General features: G+C 44.2%; 1 protein-coding gene across 7 annotated transcripts in view; it reads right to left on the bottom strand.

Annotated features, from left to right (window-relative positions):
- The window catches only part of BICD1 (BICD cargo adaptor 1), a 147,927-nt gene that overhangs the window by 66,746 nt on the left and 57,259 nt on the right, over positions 1–23,922 (bottom strand). For all 7 annotated transcript variants that reach the window (XM_066634528.1, XM_066634532.1, XM_066634530.1 and 4 more), the window contains exon 3: positions 8,840–9,052. In XM_066634528.1, coding sequence (XP_066490625.1) covers positions 8,840–9,052 — 213 coding nt within the window. The remainder of the gene's footprint in view (positions 1–8,839; positions 9,053–23,922) is intronic.

Raw genomic sequence — 23,922 nt, 5'->3', positions numbered from 1 at the left:
ATTCCTGAGCTGGGGTACAGCTTGCTCACCTCTGGGCCAGCCTGGGAGATCCTATGTGACAATGGCCCTGGACAGAGGTGAAAATGGTGGCAGAGGACAGCAGAAGTCTGCAAATCTCTGTTATCTTCCTCCACAGATGAAAGTTAGATTTCTGTTTGTTTACAAGTGAACAGGCTAAACAGGTACAGAAGGAAGTCCAAAGAAAGCACCTATTCTGTGGCAATGCAAGTTTAACACTTTAAAATTTTAACCAGTTCTGAACAAAACAAGATTCAAAACTTCAAACAACACCACTGCCCAAGCTAAGCAACATTTTTGTCCCCAAACTCAGCAAGCTGATGTGACTCAAGGGTCATTCTGGATAGCTGACCATTCAAACAGGCTAGAGATGATCCTCCAATGCCAACAGTCCATTAATTTCTGTCCACTGTCTCCATTAACTACCAGGTGACACCTAAGCCTGTCTGGAAGGCTATCTCTCCAGCATATCACATTTTAGAGTCTGGACTCTAGAAGATGCATCTGTCCTAAACTTAACTCCTGTAAAATATACTTAGAAGGGAAATAAACTGTGTATGTGTGCACACACATAATTATAATACTATTAAAAACTAACGGTAGATGTACAATCACAAGTAATGAGCAAATGTAACTTAAAATATAATCAATACTGTAATATTTTCTATCTTACTCTCACAGCTTAGCCACAAGGAAGAAATAGGCCAAGGTTAAAAATAACCACTTTGTAAATGCTGATGCAGTCATTCCAGAGCACTATTTAAAATGCTACCCCCAAAATCAGCATTACCTCTAGTTTCCAGAAAAATAACTGTGCCCTTGAAATTTTTTAAAAAAAAAAAATTATATCGTACATTGGCTTCACGGGCATATCTGACTAAGAAGCTGGTGCTCCATACTTTAAATCAGGTGTACGAAAAATATAAGAATTAAACAATGTCCATTCCAGCACTTGGGCTGACACACACACACACACACACACACACACACACACACAAGCAAGCAGTAACTATGTGCAAGTCCTTGAACATTCATCTCTAATGCATCTGTCAGCCAACAAAAACAAACTCATTGAATTCTGAAGCTTAACAGTGGATATGACCATTACAATGGAAGAGAGATACTACTGTCTGACCTCTGAATGTGTTCTCTTACTGGATGCTGACTGGCCTTGGGCTGATGAAAATAACAGAAAGTAAGAGCTCCCTGGCACAGAAGGAAACATTTAAAATGTCACTAAAGTGAAGGGCTGAAGTGTCTCACTATTCACTTTCCTGCCTTTTCTTCACACTTTCTGTTCTTCCCTTAAGAGTGGTGAGAGAAGTCTCAGAAGGAACAATTAGATTGGATGATAAGAGCCAAGAACTTGTTTGCAGTTTCATGGAGGTGCCAAACTGATAATGAGTTTTGGGGTTTCAATCAAAGGGGGAATTAAGGTATAAAGCTCCGTGGAGAATGGCATTGAGGTGAAGGCAGACATTGTAATGCACAGCATTGCTTCTAGTTTGTATATTATTATGCCATCAATTTCTGCCTGGTATAAGTCCGTGATTGTTCCAGAAAAGCAGACATGGCTTTTATTTCCGTTTCATGAAAAACTATGCAAGCTTTAAGAGGGTAACTCAAAGTGGGGGCCAAAGTGTCTCCTGAGTTGTTCTGTGGAGCTGAGGCAAGGTGACCAGGGCAGAGGCATCAGCCGCCACAGAAAAAAAGAGTCATGGGCTAAAAGAGAACCATGAGAGCCATGGGCTGCTTGACTTAGCAAAAGCCAAAGGGGCCTTGCAAAAGGGGCCTCGGAATGTGTTTATGCTAGCTGCTTGTATCTGCTTAGTGTTGAATGTTGTAACAGATAATGGTACCAGGCTACACCAGGGATGATGAGCACTGAGATGTTATGGAATGTGCTTCCTTGATCTATGTTATGACTTCACTGCTCTGTAATGGCAACATGTTGTGTAACCCACCTGAACCCAGAAACTCTGTAATTTTCCATGCCTTTTAGGGCAAAACCACACCTATGCGGCAAATTGTAACCAATCAAATGGACACAGCTCAAAGCAATATGCCCCTCAGGTATAAAGGAGCATGCCCAGAGTGTTTGGGGCGCCCATTTGCTTTGAGACACAAGTCCCATGGGTGCCCATCGCATGCAATTGAATAAACAAGCCTGCAAACTTCACTCCTGGTGCCAGGAGGGGCACCTACAGCGCTGGATTTTCCAGCCTTGAGTGGTAGCAACATGAACTACATTCTCCAGTTCATTCCCATTTCATAGGCTGAGACTAGGACAGAGGGATAGCATTGGGCTCTAGGTGCTGAGCCCCTGCATTCCACCTTCCCCAACACTTCCTGTTTCACATCAATTCTTCATTTTAGAAAAATAATGGTCTCTTCTTAGCCAATCAAATGGTTGAGCCTGTCTCATTATTTCTTCCTTCAGAATTTACCTATAGTTGAATAGTATGTGTGAGCCATCATTTATACAGATGAGCACCACTGGGAAACAAGAGTGCTGAACCACTACTTTTATATATTGATCTGCTGGTTAAAAATAACTCAGGTCATTCCGACTGTTCAAGAGTATGGTGGATTAATCAATTTCTGGCAGTGTTTGAGCATGTTGTTAACAGCTGAGAAAACACTTTTAGGGAACTTTGCAGCTTGATATAGATTCTTTGCATTCTATGATTCACCCCATATTCAGTTATGGTTTCAAATGACTGCACTCTTGCCAAAGAGTACCCCAAATTTATTAGCCTCCATTTTTTTTGTAATCTAACACATTTATGGCAAAAGAAGATTTAGAAAGAAATTTTTTTTTCCCAACAAACAAAATTTTTCCTGATTGTGTGGAGGTGATTTGTATCCCCAAATGCAGCCAGGTGAGTTGCTGGCAACCTTCAGTCTCGAAAGACTATGGTATCGCGCTCTGAATGGTGGTTCTGGCACAGCGTCTAGTGAGGCTGAAAAGGCCAATTTGGGAGTGACAATCCCTTCCACACTGGGAGCAAGTGCAGTCTGTCCCTGGTCTGTCTCCCTGGCTATGGGCCTTCCTTCTTTGCCTCTTTGCCTCAGACTGTTGGCAAAGGGTCTCTTCAAACTGGGAAAGGCCATGCTGCACAGCCTGCCTCCAAGCAGAACGCTCACAGGCCAAGGTTTCCCATCTGTTGAGGTTCATTCCTAAGGCTTTCAGATCCCTCTTGCAGATATCCTTGTAGCGCAGCTGTGGTCTACCTGTAGGGCGCTTTCCCTGCACAAGTTCTCCATAGAGGAGATCCTTTGGGATCCGACCATCGCCCATTCTCACAACATGACCAAGCCAACGCAGGTGTCTCTGTTTCAGCAGTGTATACACGCTGGAGATTCCAGCTCGTTCCAGGACTGTGTTGTTTGGAACTTTGTCCTGCCAGGTGATGCCGAGGATGCGTCGGAGGCAGCGCATGTGGAAAGCGCTCAGTTTCCTCTCCTGTTGTGAGCGAAGAGTCCATGACTTGCTGCAGTACAGAAGTGTACTCAAGACGCAAGCTCTGTAGACCTGTATCTTGGTATGTTCCGTCAGCTTCTTGTTGGACCAGACTCTCTTTGCAAGTCTGGAAAACGTGGTAGCTGCTTTGCCGATGCGTCTGTTTAGCTCGGTATCGAGAGAAAGAGTCTTGGAGATCGTTGAGCCAAGGTACACAAAGTCATGGACAACCTCCAGTTCATGCGCAGAGATTGTAATGCAGGGAGGTGAGTCCACATCCTCAACCATAACCTGTGTTTTCTTCAGGCTGATTGTCAGTCCAAAGTCTTGGCAGGCCTTGCTAAAATGATTTATGAACTGCTGGAGATCTTTGGCAGAGAGGGCAGTGACGGCTGCATTGTTGGCAAAGAGGAAGTCACGCAGACATTTCAGCTGGACTTTGGATTTTGCTCTCAGTCTGGAGAGGTTGAAGAGCTTTCCGTCTGATCTGGTCCGGAGATAGATGCCTTCTGTTGCAGTTCCAAAGGCCTGCTTCAGCAGGACAGCGAAAAAAATCCCAAACAAAGTTGGCGCAAGAACACAGCCCTGCTTCACGCCGCTTTGGATGTCAAAGGGGGTCTGATATGGAGCCATCGAAGACTACAGTGCCCTTCATGTCTTTGTGGAAAGACCTGATGATGCTGAGGAGCCTGGGTGGACATCCGATCTTGGGGAGAATCTTGAAGAGGCCGTCCCTTCTGACCAGATCGAAAGCCTTCGTGAGATCTATGAAGGCTATAAAGAGTGGCTTTCGTCGTTCCCTGCATTTCTCCTGAAGCTGTCTAAGGGAGAGCACCATATCAGTGGTGGACCTGTTCGCTCGGAATCCACACTGCGATTCTGGATAGACCCTCTCTGCAAGTATCTGAAGCCTCTTTAGTGCAACTCGGGCAAACAGCTTTCCTACAACGCTAAGGAGAGAGATGCCGTGGTAGTTATTGTAGTCGCCCCGTCACCTTTGTTCTTGTACTGCGTGACGATGTTTGCATCCCTCAGGTCCTGTGGTACTCTACCTTCTCTCCAGCAGAGACAGAGGATTTCATGCAGCTTCATCTTCTCACTGAAACCCCAGAGCCAGGGAACAAATGGGAAGAGAAGACAGCAGTGGCTGGTGCCATTTCTAGGCTGAGAGTTGGTCACCTCTCTGCTCAGAAGGAGCAGCTGCCGCTGCCGCTGCTTCTTCCTGCAAATTCAGTGAAGTCAGTGGGAAGAGGAAACAGAGGAGAGAAAACTTTGGCAAGTGGCAGCACCCTGGGTGAGGCCTGAGACAAGAAGTCTCTACAGCAGTGGTTCCCAAACTCATACAGGAGAGTTGGGAACCAGGTAAATATTTGTGTGGGCGGGGAGGGAGGTGCAGAGGGGAGCTGCAACAGCATTGGCAGCAGTCACAGTGCTGCCACTGCCAAGGGTTTTATTTCTTACTTTGGGGGCAGAACAGGCCTCTTGCACAGTCCTGGGGGTTTGCAGCCCCCTCCAATGTCCTCTGAGGCTTCTGTAAACATCTCTGATCAGCAGCTACTTCCATTTTAAACAGGAGTAACTGCTGATCGGAGATAAGGATTGTTTACAGAAGCCTCAAAGGATATCAGGGGGGCTGCAAACCTCCCAGACTTTGCAGGAGGCCAGCTGTGCCCCTAAGGTAAGAAATAAGTCCCTTGGCGGTGACAGCACTGCAATCTCTGCAGCTCTGTCTCTGCCATTTGAGCAGGACCACTCCCCTTAAGGAGGAATGCCCTGCTTCCGGTTCCCCTGGTGGGTCATGACCCACCAGATTGAGAACCACTGCTCTACAGTATTGGCTAAAATGCAGTGTATGTGCCAAAGAAGAGACAATATCAAACGTTGCTGTAGACATGTGACATCACACACACTTTTATTTAACTGTATGTAAATTTATTGAGGAGGGGGATTTGACCAACTTTGGTGGATGCACCATTTGCACCCATTCCTAGGTCGTTCAGACCTGGCTACAGTGACCCATGAACTGGCAAGATCAAGACTGGATTACTGTAATACACTCTATGTGGCCCTGCCCTTGAAAACTGCTTAGCAACTTCAGTTCCTAAAAAACTTCACTTCCAGCCAAAAATTGCTCACATGGTCATGATCACATCACGCCCCTGTTGGATCATCTGTACTGGCTGTCCATTTGTTTCCAGACACAGTTCAAGGTACTGGTGCTTATCTTAAAACCCTACATGCTCGGAACCTGGGTACCTGATGGACCACCTTTCCCCACATGAAATTAACCTTCCTGTGACTGACGAGGCCCTCCAGCTTGTGCCATCATTTGTGGGTGCATGATTGGCAATGACACATTAAAGGGCCTTCTCTGTTGTGCTGCCCACTTTGTGGAACTCCCTATCAGAGGACTGTCACATGGCTCCAACAACATTTGCTTTTCTCTGGGATGCAGAGATGTTTTGGTTCCATTAAGCATTTGGATTAAGTTAAGCCGCTTCTGCTCAGTTCTTGTTTAGGTGAGGCTGCTGTCTTGTTATTTTAGTTTTCATCTAGTGTTTTGAATGTATTGTTTTGGCTCTAATTTTGTGAGCCATCCCGAGTCCTCAATACTTTTGATAGATGAGATTAGATTAGATAGGTGAAGAAGAGACTGAGAAAGCCAGATGGGAAGGAGAGAGACAGAGAGCTGTTTGTCAACATATTGATGACACCCCACACTCCAAATCCCAGGAAACTCTCCCAGCAGCCTCATACAGAAGTGAAACAGCATGCGGAAGAACAGGACTCCATAGGACCATGGCATAGAGACTGAGCAACAGACCCACCCACCCACACACACACACATATACTGTCAGCTTATACCTGACAGGTAAAAGCAGAACCACTATAACAGTTCTTCTTTCAGTCCATTTCTGCTAGGCAGTCCGGAGGTACTGTGACCAATGGCATCAAAACTCTCCCATAGGTCCAGCAGAACCAAAAGGGATGCACTCTTCGTCTAGCGCCCAGCATGGGTCATCAACTAGGGCAATGAAGCAGATGCAGTCCTGAAACCAGGCCTGAATCCCAACCAAAATGAGGCAATTTGTATCTTCCAGGAAAACCTGGAGCTGAGATGTCCCTGTTAAGGATTTCTGAGACAAGAGATTAGAGCTGAGAAACTGGAACTCTCTGAGCTCCTGCACATACCATCCTGCAGCTCTTTAAAATGTGCTTGCATTCTTCTTGCACATCAGTTCAAAACATTGTTTGCTTGGGAATGAACCTCATTGACTGAATGAATTCCACTCCCAAGCAGTCTTTAGACATCTTTCTTGAGATTTTTTTCACATTAAGGCTTATATTTCTTGGTAAATTTCTTCTTAAATTGGTCTGTACTTAAAACAGACAACCCAAATTCAACTTAAGATAAATACCTTCAACTTATATTCTGCATACTGCTTCACATTAACAATACTGAACACACAGCACAAACAGTGCAAGGGAAGCTCAAATGCACTTTTTCAGGTATCCATATTGTCTCCGGTCATGCACCTGCCAAGTGCTCCTGGAAAGTCAGCCACCCATCATGTATGGCCACTGAGCCCATTGCCAGGGTCACCTGGACCACCAGGTAGGGGACTACTAACAAACCAGCTGCCAACCTCACAGCAAGCATTACAGCAACCAAGTGAATCACAACCAGGTCCTGTGACTACTTTTACCCAAGATTCCCTGGATGTAGCCCACACCTGTGTGCAGACTCTTTCTTTAGCAACTGTGACACAGCATTGTATCACAACACTGTCTCCAGACACCTGGTGATGATGTCACATGTCATCACCAAACTTCTGGGTTGCCAAGCTCTATGCTGCATGGAGCTCGGCTTGAACTGCACAGCAACACAACTTATGGGGAAGAGTGCTTCCTGTACCAAGAGTACAGATTTCTACTTTAAAATATCATATGTACAATACAGTATAGTTACAGTTCAAGCCCACAGTATCTTAGTATTATTATAAAGCTAAACCGTTAAAATAGTTGTTCATAAATACATGAAAAACAAAAGAAAATTCAGCCAAGGACACTTACGTAAAATTCTTGGCAGAAGAGTGTACTACTGTTTAAGGTCAAGTTGGTCTTTTTGGCAGGAAAGATATAGGAAAGGAATTATAGGAGACTATAAAAATTTTGTTTGTGAGTGAATGAATGTAATGAAAACCAGATGTGGACATAAAAGGAATAGCAAGAGGCGTGGTCTGTGGTCTCAGAATGGGCTGTTCTCTGTTGAAATCTCCTTTTTTGTTTTCTTGTGCACTAACATGATAAACTGAGGTCTTAACATATTTAAAAGTTGCAATTTGCTTACTTTATCTGACTGTACTGAGAAAAGAATGAGAAGAATCATATCTGCCTAACAGGAGCCCATAAAGGCAGGCTGCAGTCCATGTTTTGTCAGAGATGAAACTGTAGTGGCAAGATGCAAGGCACTGTGAGAGAGACAGTAACTCAAGGAGGCTCTTCTGTGGAGAGGACCGAGTGGGTGCTATGTAACCTCTCCTATCTAAGGGACTGAGTGCTGGAGGAAAATTCTTCAGACCAGGACAGCAGGATGATTCCCAAGCAGATGCAGCGGGATGACCCCAAGGCCCAGCAAGGTGGTACGGTGAGTTCAATGAGGGAGGGCCCCCTCCAACTTGGGCCAGAGACTAGGGTTTCCCATATCAGTACCTTATTTGAAAATCATCTAAGCTCTAGATACAGAGCTTTCTGCATGCCCTGATGCAAATCTGCAACTTTTCTATTCAGCAAGGAGAAAATTAAGCCTGCTCATTGACTTACTGAAATGTAAGGTAATGTGGGATTAGCTCTGATGGCAACCTGAAGATGCTCAGAAAAGCAAGCAGGTTGGGTGAACCTAACTGACATTTGTATTGATGCGAGGAGGAAGGGATGATGGCCACTGCTTCTTGAGCTGCAAGAAGTGATGAAACCAAACTGTGAACCAGCTGCTGCTTTAGCAGCAGTGAACAAAGTTCAGAGTTGAGTGCAGAAAATAAAAGACAGGAGAGACCAGAGGAGGAAATATATGGGGGCTAGGATGGCACAAAGATGGACCTACTCTCAACAGTAAACCATAACATAGGGCTATCCAGCTTTCCAACATTGATGCAGCTGTGCCAATGGGATGTGTACTGCATCCTGTGGTGGGGAGGCAGTCACAGAGGTCTTATTAATGTAAGGGAACATTTGATCCCTTACCGCACTGTGGCGGAATTGCTGCTGGTAAGGGTTGGGCCATGAGTGGCATTTTTTTTAAACAGACTTCAGTTAAGATTCACCCCATGTATCGCTGTCCTTCTCAATCTGACTTACTTCTTTCAAGTCCTGCACAATGGCTGTCAGTCGTTCATTCTCTGCCTGAACATTGGTAACAATGAGCCTACTTTGCTTCAGCTCGTTCTGCGTCTCCAAGATCTTCCCCAGGTAATAGGCTTCCTTTGATGCCGACTCCTGGAGAAGTGTCTCTTCACGGGTCTCACCATCTTCAGCTACTTTGCGGTGGACTGAGAACGACTGTCCAAAGGCCTGTAAGAGTAAAAAGAGGACTCAAGATGTAATTAAAAACAACTCAAACGTACTTGGATATATGCTGAGTAATTTGGAACAGAAAAGGGTAAGTTCCCAGACAGAACGTTAAGGAACTAACCAATAGGAACCAGACAAAATAAAAAAATTAACACTGCTTTTCAGTTGGGTTCATGTAAACCAGCAGTTATTTTTCCTACATAGAATTCTGTGTTCTCCTCTGCCATCTATTCATCAACAGAAACATTTATTTATTTTATTTACTAAATTTCTACCTGTCTTTATCTCCCAGAAGGACATTCAAAGATGATTACGACATAAAATCACAATGAAAACTCAAACATTAAAAATCTACTTAAAAACTAAGCAGCACTGAAACATCACATTAACCCATATTTGCCAGGCCCAAATGTGTATACATCTGGTCCCTGTTGCGTATATGCAGCGTTGGGCAGAAGTGGCTTAAAGAGACAAATACAAAGTTCATAAAATTAGCAGCAATCGCCCTCCCCCACCTCTACGTAACTGCGATTCCATCACAAAGTGCTTTATGCAACTTCTGTGAAAGTGCAGCACATACTACACTGGCCTCCACACTGCACAGGATTGTGCTGAAAGGAAGCAGCAGCAGGCCACCTTCTCCCTCCAGTGCTGTGAAGAAAAAAGAAAACAGCTGCAGCTGCAATCACTTCACTCCACTTACTTGGTGCTCATGAAGCATCAGGTAGGAAAAGAAAGACGATTTGGCACCTTTCCCTTTACTTACAATGAACACAGCGTGCAGGCTCCTTGCTCTGCAAGGCTTCTGTTTGTAGTAAGCATGAGCAGAGGATCCTGGGTAGGTTCCCAGCATCCCTAGTCCCACTCATTTCAGCAAGGCTGCCTGCTGCGCTCACCATAAGTAAATGGAAGGGGGGAAAGGGGCATGCCTGCTCATTCCCCTACCTGCCCTCCCCCCTCATCCCGGGGGTGTGTGTGTGCATGCACACGCAACATTCAGAGTGAGATTCAGGCAGTGCGGAGGCAGATGCCACTCCAGGGAATGAAGGTCGCCACGTTATCTTGAAACGTTTAAACATGGGAAAGGCGGTATATAAATCTTTAAAACAAATAATTTTCAATACTTGTTGAAAACATTTCTTTTTCTACTGGTTTCCAATCAACTGCTTTTGCTTTTTGCTCATTTCAGTTAACTTTACAGATAGAACCTGTTTATCAGTAGATTTTTCATCCATGGATCTGGGTTAACGCGGACCCACATTGAGCCAGACCGGGCTCCACCTGAGCTCTCCAAAGGGGACCAAAGCTGCACTCCGATCACCTCCAGAGGGCTTTCTGAAGCCCGCAGAGGTGGCCTCCAGGGGGCTCCCCTAGGCCTCAAAATAGCTTATATGGTTGGTGACAGAGGCCCATGGGAAGCCAGATAAGTAGAGGAGTTTGTTTCTGCTGAGTAAAATAGGATTACTGCCTAAGTCTTACTGAACACAATGGGCTGGGTAAAATAAATAACATCATTTTCAAACCCCTCTACAGATAAGGAAAGGCAGGCCAGGTCAGCATAACTGGCGAACTTTGAAATCCACAAACACTGCCAAACCCCTAGGGAGACCCTTGGACCAGAAGGAGAAGTGCCAGAAGCTTATCAGAACTCAAGGCTATGCAAATGATGAAGCAGCAGAAGTCCTGGGATCCAGTACGAGCTGATAAAGGGGAACTATATGCATCCCCTACCCGCCAAAAGACACTGACATCCAAAGAGCAACCCAAGATGGTGTCCCCAAAATGCCCAGCTCACAATATTGAAATACCCACAAGGCCCAAATCCTTTGTGTGCCCCTCTCTGACCATTGTCCAAGAATGTTACCAGCCAGCATCTAATGTCCTTCTCAGAAAACAAGCTGGCTGCAGGATAAATCTAGTATAGGCCCCCAAGGGCCAACAGAAAGCCATAAATAATGGCAATAAATAAGGATTAAAGGGTTAGGGTAAAAAGGGATGTGATAGAGTACCAGATCCTCTGTAATGGATAGGTCTGTAAACAAATGGTCGATGCGCATAGAATAACCCTTCTCAAATCAACATCCTGAACTGATAACAAATGCCAAATGTTGTTTTCCTATCTGTTGGTCTGTTATTCTTCCCATGGATGCTTTTCTCTCTTTGTGTGCTCTTGTACCCCTCCCCTGTCTAGAATGCCCTATAAAACCTGCATCGTTGTAACTCTTCGGGGTCCTCCACTTGTGTGTGTGGGGGTCCCGTTTGCAAATGAGTAAACGTTTACATTTGGCAGAAGTCCTCTGAATTCTCCTGTCATCTGTTGTTTGCCGCTCCAAAATCCGAACTAACAGTGTGCCCATTCGGGATCAGTGGCATTTTCCATTTCAGAAAGCCATCAGGGGTCAGGGAGTGAATGATATGGAAAGATGGCCTCACCCAAGAAAGGGCCAGTCCAGGAAAGCCTGCCCAGGGGGGATAAAAGGGGAACCTGAAGAAACTTGAGGAGCTACTACACCATTGTGGACCCCCACATCAGGTTCCAACATCTGAGCGCTGCAATATTCCTTGACCAGAGCACAAGAAAGGAGAATAAGTGCATGTGTGCACACATGTGTTTGAGCAAGGGGAACTAAGGAACTGAGTGCTGCTTTGTCTTGCTGTAACACAGTAAAATGACTTTCTAGTTTCTATCACTGACTAGATGTGTGCTCCTTCTAACAGCAAGGAAAAGATTCTATGGAGACTGGGCCAAGGGGTCTGATCACCCCTCAGGTCCCACCCCTGAGGCAGCCGCTACTTGGTTCACCTTTCGACTTCTAACACTGCAACTATCGGTAGAACCATGCTCTCCTCGCTATCTCTATCCTGATGATAGCTTTAACATCCCAGGAACAGCAGCCTTTGTAGGGGAGGGGTGGAAATCCCTAGAGGGCAAGTAGGCTGAATAGTTGAAACAGAGCTTTTCTTTTTTTTCATGATGCTAAGATGCTAATGCTAGCCTTGCAAAAGGAGGAAGTGTTTACCATGTGATAAGCTCCTTCCAGGTTTGAAAGCAATCATCTTGACTAGGACAGATATACTGCAGATGTGTTATCAAGGAGAGTGTGAAAACCACAGAGGGAACAAAGCAGCAAAACTGAAGCTTGGTCATTTATTTTTCTCCTTCTGTTAATATACCAAACAACAAGAAATGGAATATTGCATTGTCTGAAACAGCTTTTTGTTTTTATCAACACTTGCCTTTGCTGGTTTTGTGGAAGGAGAAAACAGATGCTTGGAACTCGATAAGTATCACATCCTGTGCTTATTAGGTTTTGTTGAGGGAACTGAAGGCCTGAGTAATATTGTAGACTCATAGGCTATAGGCCACCAGTTTTTCAACAGAGTTATGAGATTCATGCAGCCTCTGGATAACCATATTTTTGTTTCAAATGGAGATGTCTCAGACCTGGCTTAAGACCTCTGCCCTGGTGATCTCTTCTGTATTCCCACCCACCATTGTCGCCTATACTCCCATTTGCAGGAACAGGTAAGATGACTGGAGAAGTGGAAGGGCACGGTGGTGGTGGTGGGGGGGGGGGTAGAATAGACTGGGAGAGGGCAGATTAGGACGCAGAAGGGGGGCAGTATCACCAATATTGCCAGTATCACCAATATTCTAACCCCCTTCCCAGGCCTGATTCTGTGGCATGGGTCAATATGGACCTATGCCCGCAAAATAGCTGTCATAGGTCTCAGTAGACCCATCTGCAACACTGAAGCTTACCTCTGGGTAGGGGAACAACTGTTCCCTTATCTAGAAGAGACATCCTGGACCCCCCCCCCCCACTACAGGACACAGTGGATGCCATTTTGGAGCTGCTGCGTCAATGGGTGGCGGAGGGGATAGGATTGGGCCCTTGAGCAATTAAGATGGTTGGTTTAATTGGCTGACAACTGAAAATAAAAAGAATTGCTCAACGTATTCATGTTACAATTGAAAGAGTTTCTGTTACATATGTATAAAAAGATATAAACCTTTCGTTGCTCCTTCACTCATGCTATATAAAACAATTTAGCAAAGAAAGAGTTAAGGAAAAACAAAAAGAATAAATCATCATTTTTCTTCTAAACTAATTATAATGCATATTGCCTCTGAATGTATATCAACTGAATGCAGAACCACTGAACTGTTACAGTGTCTTTCTCTTAATGTCTGCCAAATACTTCTCAATAACACTGAGGATTATGCAAGTACACATATCAAGGACATTAATAAATATGCATATTATGAGAGTAAAACAATTTTCATGCAAAAGAGCTGGACACTTGCCAGTTATTAACATTCTCCACTGCACCTAGCTTAAAGAGGAAATACGTGCACACATATATAAAATCAGATCTTATACTGAAAATATAAAAAGATAACTAGCAGGGGAGGGAATGTTACAAAATTAATATTAATGCTTCTGGTATTATAATACTTGGCTTTATTTGCTTTTGGTGAGGTTCCAATGACTAGTCTCCCCCATTCACATGCATTTTAAATTTATCCTTACAGATTCACTCATTAATATTAGTGAACAATATCTTAGCATGTTCTCAAAGTAGGCCTGTTTTTTAAAATGTCACAGTGGATTTTTCTACGAGTGATCAACAGATTTAGAAACAGAGTCCAGATATTTCTTCCCCTCTTCCATTCCCACGCATCAATTTATTTATTCCATTTTTTTTCCAACATGAAAAATGGAACATTATTTTAGGGTATCAGGTTCCAAAAGGGTAGCCGTGTTAGGTTGCAATCCTAACCACACTTACCTGTGAGGAAGACTCACTGACCATAATGGAACTTATACAGGCATAGGAATGGGCTGTTAGTCTGTAGCAGGAAAAATAACTTTTTGTCCTGTGGAACCTTAAAGACCAACAAATCTATTTCAGCATAAGAATCTGTGAACTATCATTCACTTCATCAGACATGTGAATTTAGGGCAAGAATTTCAAGGAAACTGAAGCAGTTAAATAATCATAAAAGGGACAACTTGTTAAGCCTGGCAAAGTTTGTCCAAGCTCTTGGGCCGGGTCAAAGGCCTGATTTGTTTACAATGTGTTTATCTGCTCCTTGTATTGTTGTTAATTGTGTTTTATTGTTGTGTTTATATATTTTCTGTCTTATCATATTAACTGTACACAGCACACTGTTTTGAGCTTTGGGAAAGCAGTTTATAAATCTTTTAACATTCACCTTCAGTCAGTAAACAAGAAAAAGATACACTGAGAATTTTTCTTGCCTCTTTTAAACATTCAAAAGAGAGGATTCGAACTAGGCACAAAAGCTAAACACAACATAAACAATACACGTAAGGAATGTACTGTACTGTTGGATGTAATGTGTTGAAATTTAGCAGAGATGAAATGAAGCATAATGGTGATGTATAACAGCACTAGTATAGAATTGGGGAGAAAAGTAGCATAGCAAGATCAGCCTGGGAACCTGGGCTCCCTCACCTATAAAACATCCTGATAGTGTTTTAGGCATTATGGGTTATTGTGGGCAAGACCCCCAAGAATTTAAGTATGTATTCATGAGCTTCTGCTTAAAATAATAGCTGTAGCCTTCCAGACTAAAGACAGGCCAGTGTAGGCCTGTGTGTATGCCTTGACCAAAGTCAGAAAAACATGTCCTGACCTGTTTGTGTCAAGAAAGGGGCCCCCCCGAGCCTCTAAAATTGAAAGCAGACACAAAGGGAAGTACACTGTAAACTTTAGCTCAACCACAAACATGTTAATTTCCTGCCTGCACCAGCAGAAACGCGAGCTAAAGGCAAAGGGGCAGGTGGTCGTATGGTACAGAAAACAAAGTTTATTGCTTTATGCTAGCTAGCTGCAAGATTAAAGATAACAGAGGAGGGGTCCAGCTCAGTCAGACAGGTGGTTTCCAGACAGGTGGTTTCCTCTAAGTCTGTGTACCCTAGATAAGAGTTCACCACAAACGTATGATTACTGGAAATCCCCTCACCCGTATACTGTTTGCCAATCAAATATGTATCCAAGGTTTGAAGTTTTCTGCTAGCCAATCATTGTTGTATCGGAAGTTTGAATCTTTGCTTGCCTACCAATCAAAGTTTGCCAAATGCTTTGCAATGAGAATGCTTAAGTATATTAGCCCCAGAGCTGTCAAGCACTGGGGTCGCAGTTCTTTGGAAGCAATTCCACTGTGACCATTAGCCGGCTAAATAATAAAACTTGTGCTCCTTGAAAAAGACCTCCTGGTGTCCTGTTCGATCCTTGCCAGTTGACCTGCAACATTATGACCTCACTCTCTCTCTCTCTCTCACACACACACACACACACATGTACTTTAACAAACATTTTATAAAGGATTTGTAACTAACAGGCTGCAGACCAGAATGGATAGGACTTTTTGCAACATCTAACATTTAAAATGCATATCTATGCAATTAGGGTGATACAGCTGTAAACCCAATTTATAGCTGTTGCTTCATGCCAAGTCTCCAAAATGAACGGTTTATCGTACATTGATCATATGCAGTTCTGACTGTAATAACACTCAAGGGCAAGCGAATAGCATTCATTTTTAAATATGCTGGTCACATTTGGCAACCTTTCAATGCAGTTTATATGTAACGTTCTGTAATGATCTATTTCATGTTATGAAATAATTTATATGAAGTACTATCTTATCTCTGATGAATCATACTTCAGTTACTAATGTTACATTTGCTAGGATCATAATACTAAACCAGGGGTCTCTAAAGTTTTCGGCTGAAGGGCCACATCAAATGTCTGGTACAGTGTTGAGGGCCGCAAAAAAATAATTAAATATAAAATTTAAATAAATTAATTAGAGATGGAACTTGGATGAATGAATAAATGGGCTCAAATGTCCAGGATTTCTTCAAACGCCAACATAGCCCAAAGCACACACTTAAACAGACCCCCCCATTCCCGCACCCCAAAAGCACAACTCTGGTTGTGTTTGGTCAACTGGACTAGAGGCTCTCAGAGGATCAGAGGTTGGCCGCGGGCCGGATAGAGGCTCGGCGTGGGCCACATCTGGCCCTTGGGTCAGGGTTTGGAGACCCCTGCACTAAACAGTTAATTAGTAAACTTTCAATAGCAAAATATTCTGCCAACTTTCCGCTGGCACTGGCACATGGAGCAACACCTGCTGGAGCAGGTGAGAGCTCCTCAGGTGGCAGGGGGAGGGCACAGAGAGGGTGAAACAGGATGAAGGGAGGGCAGCAACAGAGGTAGGGGTGAGTGGATTAGGCCTGGGAGGGGGCAGGATTAGCAGCGACATAACCTATCTCCTTTCCCAGGTCTGATCCACTGACACCGATCTGCACATTTGCACCAGTTATATACTTGGCACAGATCCAAGTTGATTCATTGTGTCAGCTGGGGCTTATCTCCCCAATCTCAAGGAGGCTTAGGAAGGCCAAAACTCCCCTGCAAGATTCAGCGGACGCCACACTGGTACCACTGCATTGCTCAGGGAGTTGCAAAGGTTTGGGCTGTGATTGACAATTCTTAATGCTTTCCCCAAATATAGAAACTTCCTTGCATCATGGTTGAAACTTTCCCATTTTTGTCTCTTGACCTTCTTATTTAGATCTTTAGGGTGCAATCCTTCCTAACCCCCCCCCCCCAGTTAGGCTGGCACAAGTCACTTGCACCGACCTGGGGGTGTCACCAACGTGCCATAAGACACGTTTGTGCCAATTCAGGAGTCGGGGAGGCCAGCGAAAGGAATTGCACCTGCCTTCCTATGCTGGAACCAGGTCTGGTGGGGTAAGTTTGCATCACCTGAGCTTGGACGACACAGGGGTCTGGGGGGGGCATGGGGAGGGCAGGGAGGAGGCATTTCGGGGTGGTTGAAGGGCGGGCAGCAGGAGGTGGGGCTGAGATCCAGCAGTTATACTGGATCCTGACCCCATTCCCAGGTGGCGCAGAACAGCCCCTGGCTGCTCCGTTCTGTTTGAATCTGCACCACCTCGTCAGGTGGCGCAGATCTGAGTAAAACCATTGGGGCAAGTGCAGCGCGACACGGGGTAAGGGGAAAGTTTTCCCCTTGCCTTGAGATGTGACACTTCTGGCCCCAGACTTGCACTGGATGCAGCACAGGCCTGCTGTCCTGCCTGCTCCAGCGCAAGTTAGGATTGCACTGTTAGTCACTATCTTAAACTAAGGGGGGTTGGTTCAGCCATTTGAGCTGGAGGATTTAGGATTACAAAGATATTGTTCCATCTTATCAGTAAGTTAGAATCAAATTTCATTGTCCCCAGGCCATGCTCTTAGCAGCCGTTGAGCAGAATTCCAAGTTCCCATAATCTCTGGACTGCATAGAGCAGTGATTCTCACACTTTGAATACTGGGACCCACTTCTTAGAATGAGAATCTGTCAGGACCCACCAGAAGTGGGTAACATCATCAAGCAGGAAAATTTTTAACCATTCTAGGCTGCAGTCCTACCCACATTTACCCAGGAGTAAGTTCCATTTACTATCATTGTTAAAAGAATATACATAGTGGCTTGTTAAAACTACAGGTTTGTAACATTTCCCCAAATGCAGTCACATACTATGGAAGCATCAAGTCGAAAGTATTAAAAATAAAATATTGACATGAATGGGGACCCACCTGAAATTGGCTTGTGACCCACCTAGTTTGAGAAACACTGGCATAGAGTAATAAAAATGCTGCAGAGGTAGAAATGTGAATCTGCTGCAGTAAAAGCAACAAAGGACGCAATCCTAACCAACTTTCCAGCACCGAGGTAAGGGCAATGCAGCTTCAAGGTAAGGGAACAAACATTCTCTTACCTTGAGGAGGCCTCTGTGACTGCCACCCAACTGCAGGATGCAGCACACACCAGCGCACTGAGGACCCAAACCTAAACAACTTTCCAGTGCCTGTACAGCTGCAGTGCAGTCTGGAGGTAAGGAAACAAATGTTCCCTTACTTTGAAGCAGCTTCCATAACTACCCTCCCACCACAGGATGCAGCACACACCTCATTGGCACCGCTACACCAGGGCTGGAAAGTTGGATAGGATTTGGCCCTGAGACAGCTATGTCAGTGCCGGAAAGCTGGTTAGGATTTGGGTGAAAGTGTCTTATGGCACCTTAAAGAGGAATGCATTTATTGTGGGGGGGGGGAGGGGAATTGCAGCTCTTATCAATTAACCGCACAAGCAGATTTTTTTCCCCCAAGTTTTTCCCCATTTGTTCAAAGCAACTGTGGGGTTTGTGGAATTCTGAATACTATTTAACATGCATAAACGAGTTGCTACTTCAAATATCCCTTATCTTCAGAAAAGCATATTTGGAATTCATATCACTACAAACATGAAGCACAATTTTGTGTACTTATTCTTGCTAATTAGCTGTACTTTTCATTTTATAGGCAAATAAACTAATTTTTACATGGAGGCAAGAAGAAAAAAAAATGCTGTCCTTATGTAGTGCAATCCAAAACTCACGTATTGGGGGGAGGGGGTAAGCCACATCAAGCTTTGTTGGACTACTTCTGAGTAACATGCTTATTATTGCAGTGTTAGGTAAACAAACATGTGTCAGAGACAGCCACCATTCTCAGAATGCAACTCCAGGATCTAATATAGCTGTATTCAATCTTATTATTGAAAGGAATTGTGGCTAAATTTTTAAGATAATAATTAGGGCTGGAATGCATGTGAGAGGTGTTGATCAGGCTTTGATCAGATAGCCGGAAGAAGCTGAAATGCAAGGAGAAGAAAGCCAACTTATTACCTTTACCTTTATTACCTCCCCAAGCAAACTTAACCCATTTTTGCCCAGCCCACAAGTTTATACATTTGGTACCTGTCACATATATGTTGGTACCTGTTGCATATATTTCTGTTGGACAGAAATGGCTGAAACAGAAGACAGGATCCTTCAAAGGGTCATCAAAGAAGAACAGAGAGTTCTCACAGAACTGGGACCTACAAAGTGCCTGTGGAGCAGCGCAGAACTCCCCTCATCAGCTGATAAGGTACTGCTGCATGCCACCCAAAGTACAGAATAATCACACACTTTTCAAAAGTAAGATGTTGGGGAAGTGGGAACATTCCAGTTCTAGACAATCCCAGAGGAGGTGATGGGAGATGAGAATAAAGGAAACCCCTGGGGGACAAAGCCTGGTCCACTGGAAGACCGTAAGGCCCTCTGCCTCCCCCAAGGAAGATAAAACATGGAAACCAAAGGAAGGGGGGGGGACTTCTTTGTCTTTTGCACCACCTTCTTGAAAAGTGGTATATAAATATTTAAATAATCATAATAGTCCTCACATTTGTTCCTCCATCCAAATGGAGAAGCTGAGAGCAAGAAATTGTGAGAATGTGTGTGCATGTGTGTTAGGGACCAGAAAGCAGTACGGAGCTACTATGTTAACGTATTGTAACCAACAAAACCAAATTGGATTTAAATTATTAGAGTTGTCCTTCTCTGAAAGAGGAAAAAAAATCCAGTTTGGGATAAGGATTGGGAAAGCCTAATTGCCTTCTTGACCATGTTTATCTGTGAGGCAGGCCATTTGGGTCTGGACTTCTCTTTTTGTCTCCGATACATGAAAATGTATCTGATACATGTAAATACGTCTGATAGAGAAAGAAATGTGACTGGGGGTTTAGAACATAAGAACAGCCCCACCAGATCAGGCCATAGGCCCATCTAGTCCAGCTTCCTGTATCTCACAGTGGCCCACCAAATGCCCAGGGAGCACACCAGATAATGAGAGACCTGTATCCTGGTGCCCTCCCTTGCATTGGCATTCTGACATAGCCCATTTCTAAAATCAGGAGGTTGCACATACACATCATGGCTTGTACCCCGTAATGGATTTTTCCTCCAGAAACTTGTCCAATCCCCTTTTAAAGGCATCCAGGCCAGGTGCTGTCACCACATCCTGCGGCAAGGAGTTCCACAGACCAACCACATGCTGAGTAAAGAAATATTTTCTTTGTCTGTCCTAACTCTCCCAACACTCAATTTTAGTGGATGTCCCCTGGTTCTGGTGTTATGTGAGAGTGTAAAGAGCATCTCTCTATCCACTTTATGCTTCCCATGCATACTTTTGTCTGTCTCAATCATGTCCCCCACTCAGGTGTTTTTAGGCTGAAGAGGCCCAAACGCCGTAGCCTTTCCTCATAAGGAAGGTGCCCCAGCCCAGTAATCATCTTAGTTGCTCTCTTTTGCACCTTTTCCATTTCCACTATGTCCTTTTTGAGATGTGGCGACCAGAACTGGACACAATACTCCAGGTGTGGTCTTACCATCGATTTGTACAACAATATTAAAATATTAGCCATTTTGTTCTCAATACCTTTTCTAATGATCCCAAGCATAGAATTTGCCTTCTTTACTGCCGCCGCACATTGGGTCGACACTTTCATCTTAGTCCACCACCACCCCACTTGTCCACCACCACCCTTGTCCACACTTGTCCACACTTGTCCACCACCACCCCAAGATCTCTCTCCTGATCTGTCACAGACAGCTCAGAACCCATTAGCCTATATGTGAAGTTTTGATTTTTTGCCCCAATGTGCATGACTTTACACTTACTTACATTGAAACGCATCTGCCATTTTGCTGCCCATTCTGCCAATTTGGAGAGATCCTTCTGGAGCTCCTCACAATCAGGTCTGGTCTTCACCACTCAGAAAAGTTTGGTGTCATCTGCAAACTTAGCCAACTCACTGCTCACCCCTGTCTCCAGGTCATTTATGAAGAGGTTGAAAAACACCGGTTCCAGGACAGATCCTTGGGGCACACTGCTTTTCACCTCTCTCCATTGTGAAAATTGCCCATTGACACCCACTCTCTGTTTCCTGATCTTCAACCAGGTCTCAATCCAGGAGAGGACCTGCCCTCTAATTCCCTGACTGTGGAGTTTTTTTCAGTAGCCTTTGGTGAGGGACCGTGTCGAACGCCTTCTGAAAGTCCAGATATATAATGTCCATGGGTTCTCCTGCATCCACATGCCTGTTTACCTTTTCAAAGAATTCTAAAAGGTTTGTGAGGCAAGACTTGCCCTTACAGAAGCCATGCTGATTCTCCCTCAGCAAGGCCTGTTCGTCTATGTGTTTTGAGATCCTATCTTTGATGAGGCATTCCACCATCTTATCCGGTATAGATGTTAGGCTGACCGGCCTATAGTTTCCCGGGTCCCCCCTCTTTCCCTTTTTAAAAATAGGCATGACATTTGCTATCCTCCAATCTTCTGGCACCGTGGCCGTTTTGAGGGACAAGTTGCATACCTTAGTCAAGAGATCTGCAACTTCATTCTTCAATTCCTTAATAACTCTTGGGTGGATGCCATCAGGGCCCGGTGACTTATTGATCTTTAATTTATCAATGAGGTCTGAAACATCTTCTCTTTCAACCTCTATCTGACAAATAGTTGTTGGACAGAACTAGGAAAAATACATGGAAAATTAAAATGGTGACACCAGACATTGCTTTTCAGTTGCCTGACTGACTGACTTCAAGAACAATTAGCATGAAATCAGTTGAGAGAGAGAGAAAGGTTGATGCATCTGTCAGTGGATCAGTCAGAACTAAATTGTTAAGATGTGTACGACTTTTTTAAAAATCAAAGCAATCACAAGAATGTATGTCAATGTCATTCAGGAGAGTTGTTCTTAATGAGCTGAGGGTTATTTGATGATAACCCCAAGGAACGGCAGGCTAGTGTCTTGGTTTGCACTACATTTTTCAGATAAAATTGGTCATATTAGTTGCATATTTTTCAGACTGCTGTACCTGAAGATGCAGAGAGGTTGCTTGAAGGTATGAGACCTACCAGACAAAACATTGGTATGAAAGCCCATCTTTGTGGTTCTAGATCGGAGGCAGCTGTCTGTGATGACTCATGTTGAGTTCGTTTTTTGGCTAGAAAATAGTCAGAAGTGAAGTTGCTAGCATGCCTCCAGCATGCTAGAAGCATGATTCATTAAAACACAGAAGGAAAATTGTGTCAAGTGTACTTCAGAGTGTTTTCATGATGTTTAATCACTGCCTTATTGTTAAAGTTACCTTAAAGTTATTCACTTCTGTATTATGCTTTTAAAATTTTGAGGATGGATGGATTCTTTTGTCCAATCAGCAAGCAGTGGAGGGAGCCCTTGTCCCACAGCTCACGCAAGAGGCCCAACATTTGGCTGTCACGCTGAGGGCAGTTGCATCAGGCCACCGTGGGATCCAGCAAGTCTCCAGAGGGCCAGAGGCTCATTGAGGGCTAGATTGGGAGTCCTCAAGGGCCACAAGTGGCCCCAGGGCCAGGGTTTGGGCACCCCTGTGCTATATTAAAGACTAAAATGAGAGCATCACATAATACAATATGCTGAGCATTCAGAAAACACATTTTTCCACTTAGCTTGGTTTTCTGTTTCTGCAAAGACAGTGCAGTTGATTTAGAATCTACAGAGCTATATTACAGACATTGTAGTCATTTTTTACAAAAGAAAGTGCTGGGTTTGAATTTTTGGTATATGTATGTGGGATAATATCAGTATATCTCGAAATATTTCTACTGATCATCAATCATGTTTGTTTTAAATTTTTATACCCGCCTTTCCAAAAGCTCAAGGTAGCTTACAAAACTTAATACATAAAACATAGCATAGAATGATTAAAAAACAGTTAAAATCTGGCAACCCAATCCTGAACTGCCTGCGCCCAGGGCTGTAGGAGTGCCAAAAATGGCTGCTACAGCATTCTGAGTACAACCTGGGCGGCAGCAGCAACAGCAGCTCCTCAGGAGAAGGGGACTTTCGTCCCCTTTCCCTGGGTAAGGCTAGTAGGCCCGCAATGGGGCTACTCAATTCTACAGCGACCCAAGGGTCAGCACAGAATCAAAAGTCTCCATGTCTGGTGGGTGGCTTGACATAGAGGCTCCACCGGCAAAGCTCCACCGGTCCTGCCTTCCTCCTGCCCTGCTCCCTTTCCCCTGGCACACCTCCTCCCCGCCCTCTCCCCACTCTCCCTTCACCTTGCCCCACCTTGGAACGCCTCCTCCCTGCCTCCACCTACCGCTCTGCTGCCCAGCGGTTCACATGACTGCTGAGCGGGGGAGCACTGGTGCTCCACCAGCACTAGCCCAGCGCCTGCCAGCATACACTGTATAGGATAGGGCACCAAATCATTTAAAATCAGTAAGCAGTAATATAATAATTCTAAAAACTAATAGGTGATGACATGTAAAAAAAAAATGCACAACCAACTAAAAACACATGAATACACAATAAAAACAGGTTACAAAAAAGACAACCAGGAATGTTCCAGCCTTACCCACTCCCAAAAGCTAATGTAAATGAAAATGCTTTTAGGCCTTGCTAAAAACGTTCTACTGAAGGGGCAGATTTTAGATGTTTTGGCAGTGAGTTCCATAAAAGTGGTGCCACACATGTTAAATCTCATGGTAACTTTTGATGTATGAATTGCATGCAAAGCCTTCCTGTTCTGCTAGGTTTTTTGCAGGATAAGGCTGGGTTCTGAGATATCACTGATTGTGACCCATGCTGATATTAGGTAGTTCATTGTGCTGGGAACAATTTTCTTCTTTGAATTGAATCTAACTGCTGCTAGATTCCATTGAGAGGAAAAATAAAAACTGATTAATAGAACACGCTTTCTACACTTAATCCAAATAATATGGCCACTGATGGAACACTTGCTACATGAATACATAAGATTATGCTGCGATTCAACCAGAAAAGAAATATACTAATTCAGCTCTGACGGTTTAAGCGGTCTAGAGCTCTGACAGTCAGCTCTTATGTGGTATTACAACTAAAGCCTAATGCTACTTTAGGACTGACCATGATTTCAGCCATTCTCATTTATTGT

This window comes from Tiliqua scincoides, chromosome 7 (genome assembly GCF_035046505.1).
Source record: "Tiliqua scincoides isolate rTilSci1 chromosome 7, rTilSci1.hap2, whole genome shotgun sequence".
Classification (NCBI taxonomy): Eukaryota; Metazoa; Chordata; class Lepidosauria; order Squamata; family Scincidae; genus Tiliqua; species Tiliqua scincoides.
This window is presented reverse-complemented; position numbering and strand designations above follow the sequence as displayed.